This window comes from Penaeus chinensis, chromosome 35 (genome assembly GCF_019202785.1).
Source record: "Penaeus chinensis breed Huanghai No. 1 chromosome 35, ASM1920278v2, whole genome shotgun sequence".
Classification (NCBI taxonomy): Eukaryota; Metazoa; Arthropoda; class Malacostraca; order Decapoda; family Penaeidae; genus Penaeus; species Penaeus chinensis.
This window is the reverse complement of record NC_061853.1, coordinates 32,679,026-32,686,525: the sequence shown is the minus strand read 5'-3', so window position 1 is coordinate 32,686,525 and position 7,500 is coordinate 32,679,026. Positions and strand designations below refer to the sequence as shown.

The 7,500-nt window shown below is 44.1% G+C and overlaps 1 protein-coding gene across 1 annotated transcript in view; it reads left to right on the top strand.

Moving 5' to 3' along the window:
* The window catches only part of LOC125044203 (aconitate hydratase, mitochondrial-like), a 16,818-nt gene that overhangs the window by 8,160 nt on the left and 1,158 nt on the right, over positions 1 to 7,500 (top strand). Inside the window, exons 7-13 of the mRNA XM_047640713.1 lie at positions 2,723 to 2,940; positions 3,158 to 3,364; positions 3,932 to 4,177; positions 4,687 to 4,779; positions 4,932 to 5,057; positions 5,691 to 5,925; positions 6,062 to 6,273. Of these exons, the coding sequence (XP_047496669.1) occupies positions 2,723 to 2,940; positions 3,158 to 3,364; positions 3,932 to 4,177; positions 4,687 to 4,779; positions 4,932 to 5,057; positions 5,691 to 5,925; positions 6,062 to 6,273 (1,337 nt within the window). The remainder of the gene's footprint in view (positions 1 to 2,722; positions 2,941 to 3,157; positions 3,365 to 3,931; positions 4,178 to 4,686; positions 4,780 to 4,931; positions 5,058 to 5,690; positions 5,926 to 6,061; positions 6,274 to 7,500) is intronic.

Genomic DNA, 7,500 nt, shown 5'->3' with positions numbered 1-7,500 from the left:
GACGTGAAGAAAGGAGATAAGAACACCATTGTCACCTCCTACAACCGTAACTTCATTGGACGTAATGATGCCAACCCAGCCACCCATGCCTTTGTAACCTCCCCAGAACTTGTAACAGCCATGTCACTTGCCGGAAGGCTGGACTTCGACCCCAGGAATGACACCTTGGTAAGCAGATTTACTGTATTTGATAGTTGTTATGCATTTGATGAAAGATTGAAGGTACAAGTCAGTGTTTACCAACTGTTTGGTCCCAAGAGTCTCTGCAAAGATTGGGTTGTTTAATTTTTTTTTTAGATTCAGTTGTTTCATCGAAATTAGGGAAAGCTATTTAATGTTGACCAAGGAAATTGGATTGCTAATTAGTCATTTTCCTAATGATGGAAAGATTGGAACCCCATTGATAAAGGAAGTAATTAGGTTAGCTTTTCTCTAAGTGAGTATGACATTGTCCAGTTATCTTGCAAGTGTTTTTGTGAACAGTTCACTTGCTGCATATGCATACATACAGCTTTCTCATTTTCACTTGTGGTGATTACACTCTTGAATAATTGAAGATAAATTTTCTTTGTATTATTAGACAGGCGAGGTCTGTCTTTGGGAAAAAAATTAGTGACTTTAACAACATATGGTTCCATTTCCTGTGTGCTTGATTTTTTGTTGGTTTGTTTCATCAGGTTGGTGCTGATGGCAAGGAGTTTAAGTTGAAGGATCCCTTCGCAGATGAGCTCCCAGTTCGTGGATTTGACCCAGGCGAGGATACATACCAAGTGAGTGATTCTTTAGCCTTTGCTACATGTACATTCTAATTGTATGTTTTCTGCTGTTCCTTATTATCCTCTTTCCTTTTCTTTTTGCATTTTGCTGATATCAGGACTCGCCACTGGGTGACAACTACTATCAGTATATTTTTCTATTGTAGTCTCCTCCCAGTGATGGATCATCTGTGTCAGTTGATGTCAGCCCCGAGTCTCAGCGCCTTCAGCTACTCTCACCTTTTGACAAATGGGACGGGAAGGACATCGAGGACATGACCATCCTGATTAAGGTAAAAAAAAATGTTTTTTCCTAGTATTTTTTGCTCAATGTGCTTGTGTAAAGAATTTTTGAAATATTCATTTAGATTTTTAAGTATCTGAATTGTATTACTAGAGCTTAACCTGTATCTGGTGGGCCACATCTATAGCGGTCTTAACAAACCGACTCATCACACTGGGTATGGCTATAGGTGTCATGACGCACTAGAGCGAGTCAGGTGGAAAGTTCTGCTACAAGTAGGGGATTCCCTGGACAAATGGCAGGACGGTTGCCAGAAATCACTGGAATTAGCGATGCCCAGAGATTTCTGATACCGTCAGTGACAGGTTAATTGGAATATTTGTTCATGACTTTTGTAATGAGAAGTAGTATATAGAAAATTAATGTAGTGTAGTTTACACGTCCCATAAATGTAAGAAAAATTCCTCTTCACAGGTTATTGGTGTGAAACTGACTGGAGAACTGAGTGGGTGGACCTCCCCCAAGGACATCATCTTGAAGGTGGCTGGAATCTTGACTGTCAAGGGTGGCACAGGAGCCATTGTTGAATACTTTGGCCCTGGTGTTGATTCCATTTCTTGCACTGGCATGGCTACCATTTGCAACATGGGTGCAGAGATTGGTGAGTAATATAATTTCTTTCCCATTTCTTTCTCTCCATCCATCCCCCTCCCCCTCGTTCTCTCTCCTCCATCCTTCCCCCTCCCCCTCCCCCCTCGTCCTCTCTCTCCATCCTTCCCCCTCCCCCTCGTTCTCTCTCTCCATCCTTCCCCCTCCCCCTCGTTCTCTCTCTCCATCCTTCCCCCTCCCCCTCGTTCTCTCTCTCCATCCTTCCCCCTCCCCCTCGTTCTCTCTCTCCATCCTTCCCCCTCCCCCTCGTTCTTTCTCTCCATCCTTCCCCCTCCCCCTCGTTCTTTCTCTCCATCCTTCCCCCTCCCCCTCGTTCTTTCTCTCCATCCTTCCCCCTCCCCCTCCCCCCTCGTCTTTCTCTCCATCCTTCCCCTTCCCCCTCCCCCTCGTTCTTTCCTCCATCCTTCCCCTTCCCCCTCCCCCTCGTTCTTTCTCTCCATCCTTCCCCTTCCCCCTCCCCCTCGTTCTTTCTCTCCATCCTTCCCCTTCCCCCTCCCCCTCGTTCTTTCTCTCCATCCTTCCCCTTCCCCCTCCCCCTCGTTCTTTCTCTCCATCCTTCCCCTTCCCCCTCCCCCTCGTTCTTTCTCTCCATCCTTCCCCTTCCCCCTCCCCCTCGTTCTTTCTCTCCATCCTTCCCCTTCCCCCTCCCCCTCGTTCTTTCTCTCCATCCTTCCCCTTCCCCCTCCCCCTCGTTCTTTCTCTCCATCCTTCCCCTTCCCCCTCCCCCTCGTTCTTTCTCTCCATCCTTCCCCCTCCCCCTCGTTCTTTCTCTCCATCCTTCCCCCTCCCCCTCGTTCTTTCTCTCCATCCTTCCCCCTTGTTCTCTCTCTGATATAAAAGGTTTACAGTATGTGGAAAGCAATATTGAGTACTGAAATGTTTTGTATCAAGCAGTTTTTTATTGTAATAGTTATTTTGCCATGGTCTAATCATTGAGATGTGTTAAATTTATTTTAGAATATAATATGTTTTTGTTTGAAACAAGTAATAGGTTTACTTTTTCCCCAAATTCTTATTTTATGAAAGATACTGATACCTTTCTTTGTTTAAAAAGGTGCAACTACATCAGTATTCCCATACAACTCAAGGATGAGAGACTACCTTAAGGCAACAAGCAGAGAAGAAATTTCCAAGCTGGCTGATGAGAATGCATCCATGCTGACGCCAGATGAGGGAGCTCCTTATGATCGTATTGTGGAGATCAACCTGTCAGAACTGGAGCCACACATTAATGGTCCCTTTACACCTGATCTGGCCCACCCTGTCAATATTGTAAGTGTTCCATCTATCCTATCTCCAGTCTGTTATTTCTTTTTGTCTCCAATATATATATATATATATATATATATATATATATATATATATATATATATATATATATATATATATAAATATATATAAAACACATTTTCATAGAATCCTGTACATACGTTTACTTTTTAACTTCTAGAATTGCTGGGATTTATGTTTATTATCTTTCTACACACAGATTGGAGATGCTGCCCGAGAGAAGGGTTGGCCCCTTGAGGTTAAAGCAGGTCTTATCGGCTCCTGCACTAACTCGTCATACGAGGACATGGGTCGCTGTGCCTCCATTGTCAAGCAAGCCATGAATCATGGACTGAAGGCCAAGTCCCTGTTCCACATTACTCCTGGCTCAGAGCAGATCCGCGCCACCATTGAACGTGATGGCATCGTAAGTAGAGCTTTCTTTCAGGCAGTGTTCCATTCCTGCCAAGTACTCTTCCCACACATATCTTCTATGTAACTTATTAGTTAACATGTAACCAATTAATTATCTATTTTCCACTGATATTCTAGTTTTCATATATTTTCCAACATCTCTGTATTTAATTTATATTATAAGGGATATATTTTTTATTCTCTGTTTGCTTAGGTCATATTCTGTGGAATTGTCTGTGAGAATGAGGAAATGATTTGATGGAGAGATTGGAAGCCCATTGTTTGAAACTTGTCCCAAATGAAAACATTTCCTTAATATACCCAATGGTACTCTGTCTTATTATTTTTACCCTACAATGATGGTACTAGAAATCTCTGGGCATCACTGATTCTGGTGACTTCTGGCAACTGTCCAGCCATTTGATCAGAGAGTGGAACTTCCTGCTCGACTCACTTTAGCGTGTTGTGATGGCTATAGCCATACTAGTCATGAAGAGTTGTTTTTTCATGATAGCTATGTGTGTGCGCAGCAGTAAGATGTTAATATCAGCATTTCATTGGTACACAATTTCCTTTGCAGGCCGAGACCCTCCGAGAGTTTGGTGGGACAGTTTTGGCCAATGCTTGTGGACCCTGCATTGGGCAGTGGGACCGCCAAGACGTGAAGAAAGGAGATAAGAACACCATTGTCACCTCCTACAACCGTAACTTCATTGGACGTAATGATGCCAACCCAGCCACCCATGCCTTTGTAACCTCCCCAGAACTTGTAACAGCCATGTCACTTGCCGGAAGGCTGGACTTCGACCCCAGGAATGACACCTTGGTAAGCAGATTTACTGTATTTGATAGTTGTTATGCATTTGATGAAAGATTGAAGGTACAAGTCAGTGTTTACCAACTGTTTGGTCCCAAGAGTCTCTGCAAAGATTGGGTTGTTTAATTTTTTTTTTAGATTCAGTTGTTTCATCGAAATTAGGGAAAGCTATTTAATGTTGACCAAGGAAATTGGATTGCTAATTAGTCATTTTCCTAATGATGGAAAGATTGGAACCCCATTGATAAAGGAAGTAATTAGGTTAGCTTTTCTCTAAGTGAGTATGACATTGTCCAGTTATCTTGCAAGTGTTTTTGTGAACAGTTCACTTGCTGCATATGCATACATACAGCTTTCTCATTTTCACTTGTGGTGATTACACTCTTGAATAATTGAAGATAAATTTTCTTTGTATTATTAGACAGGCGAGGTCTGTCTTTGGGAAAAAAATTAGTGACTTTAACAACATATGGTTCCATTTCCTGTGTGCTTGATTTTTTGTTGGTTTGTTTCATCAGGTTGGTGCTGATGGCAAGGAGTTTAAGTTGAAGGATCCCTTCGCAGATGAGCTCCCAGTTCGTGGATTTGACCCAGGCGAGGATACATACCAAGTGAGTGATTCTTTAGCCTTTGCTACATGTACATTCTAATTGTATGTTTTCTGCTGTTCCTTATTATCCTCTTTCCTTTTCTTTTTGCATTTTGCTGATATCAGGACTCGCCACTGGGTGACAACTACTATCAGTATATTTTTCTATTGTAGTCTCCTCCCAGTGATGGATCATCTGTGTCAGTTGATGTCAGCCCCGAGTCTCAGCGCCTTCAGCTACTCTCACCTTTTGACAAATGGGACGGGAAGGACATCGAGGACATGACCATCCTGATTAAGGTAAAAAAAATATATATATATATGTATAAGTAATAGAATCCTGCTCAGATTGTGCAGTATTTGTATATAGATAGATATAGATAGAGGTAGACAGATATGTATACATGTATATATTGATATATATATATCCGCTTGATGACGGGTGAAGAACACTAAAAAAATATCTACGCTCTGGAGATCAATGGCAACGTGCCGACTTTGAGCGCTGGAGTTCAAGACATCAAGCCGAATCACTGGCTTGTAGCACTTTGGCATTCTGCTGCGGCATACAGCTGCACGGCACAGATTGAGTGCTTTTTGACGCCTCATGGTGTGACGCGTCAGGAAGGGATATATATATATGTGTATATATATATAATGATAAGGATTTGAAAATTGAGTAATAGGATATAAAGGATGTGATGGAGGACATGATAGCAAGAGGAGGTAGAAAAAAAGCAAGGCTTCAATTTTACATAAATGTTATTGTTTTAGATATCTATAAGGTTCCTTTAGTCATACATGGAACATTTCATTAGGAAAAAAAAAATGCCAGAATTATTTAATGTACACTGGGCATATTTTGTAAATGTCTTAAAAGAAGCAAGTAAAGTAAGTCATATGTCCAGATCTTACTTTATTTTTTTTTTCCAGGTTTTAGGCAAATGCACAACTGACCACATTTCTGCAGCTGGACCTTGGCTGAAGTTCCGTGGACACTTGGACAATATTTCTAACAACATGTTCCTTACTGCTGTCAATGCTGAAAATGGTGAGATGAATAATGTGCAGAACAAGGCAACTGGTGAGTGGGGCCCAGTCCCAGCCACTGCCCGCGCCTACAAGGCTGGTGGTATCAAGTGGTGTGTCATTGGTGATGACAACTATGGTGAGTATTAGTGGTGCTTATGAGACTGAGTAAAAATCTTGAATTTGTGTTGAAAATATAAAACTGAAGTTTATCTTAACCTACTAGTGGACTATATAATACATATGATTTATCATTCTATCAACCTGTGCAATAGGTGAGGGCAGTTCTCGAGAACATGCTGCCCTTGAACCCCGTCACTTAGGAGGAAGAGCCATTATCGTCAAGTCCTTCGCACGTATTCACGAAACCAATCTAAAGAAGCAGGGCATGTTGCCTCTTACATTTGCCAACCCAGCCGACTACGACAAGATAACAGCCGATGATAAAATCTCGCTGCTTGGCCTGGCTGGTCTTGCTCCTGGCAAAGTAGGTTTACCCCCCCCCCCCCCCCCCACACACACACACACACACACACGCGTGCACATTCCTTTGGTTTACATATGTAGTCTTCTTAGAATTTTGCATAAATATTTTCTCTTGTGGAAAGTATTAGGAAATAACCACAAGGGAGGGAATTTTGTTGAATTGTTGTATAAATAAATTAGACTTCTATAATTAAATGTAAGGAATCATAACAAATGACTATACCTCCTCCTCCTGCTCCTCCTACTCCTCCTCCTGCTCCTCCTGCTCCTCCTGCTCCTCCTACTCCTCCTCCTGCTCCTCCTACTCCTCCTCCTGCTCCTCCTACTCCTCCTGCTCCTCCTACTCCTCCTCCTGCTCCTCCTACTCCTCCTCCTCCTCCTACTCCTCCTCCTCCTCCTCCTGCTCCTCCTCCTCCTCCTCCTGCTCCTCCTGCTCCTCCTGCTCCTCCTGCTCCTCCTGCTCCTCCTACTCCTCCTCCTGCTCCTCCTACTCCTCCTCCTGCTCCTCCTGCTCCTCCTACTACTCCTCCTACTCCTCCTCCTACTCCTCCTCCTGCTCCTCCTGCTCCTCCTCCTGCTCCTCCTGCTCCTCCTCCTGCTCCTCCTGCTCCTCCTGCTCCTCCTACTCCTCCTCCTGCTCCTCCTACTCCTCCTCCTGCTCCTCCTACTCCTCCTCCTCCTGCTCCTCCTGCTCCTGCTCCTGCTCCTCCTCCCCCTCCTGCTTCTCCTGCTCCTCCTGCTCCTCCTCCTACTTCTCCTCCTCCTACTTCTCCTCCTCCTACTTCTCCTCCTCCTACTTCTCCTCCTCCTACTTCTCCTCCTCCTACTTCTCCTCCTCCTACTTCTCCTCCTCCTACTTCTCCTCCTCCTACTTCTCCTCCTCCTACTTCTCCTCCTCCTACTTCTCCTCCTCCTACTTCTCCTCCTCCTACTTCTCCTCCTCCTACTTCTCCTCCTCCTACTTCTCCTCCTCCTACTTCTCCTCCTCCTACTTCTCCTCCTCCTACTTCTCCTCCTCCTACTTCTCCTCCTCCTACTTCTCCTCCTCCTACTTCTCCTCCTCCTACTTCTCCTCCTCCTACTTCTCCTCCTCCTACTTCTCCTCCTCCTACTTCTCCTCCTCCTACTTCTCCTCCTCCTACTTCTCCTCCTCCTACTTCTCCTCCTCCTACTTCTCCTCCTCCTACTTCTCCTCCTCCTACTTCTCCTCCTCCTACTTCTCCTCCTC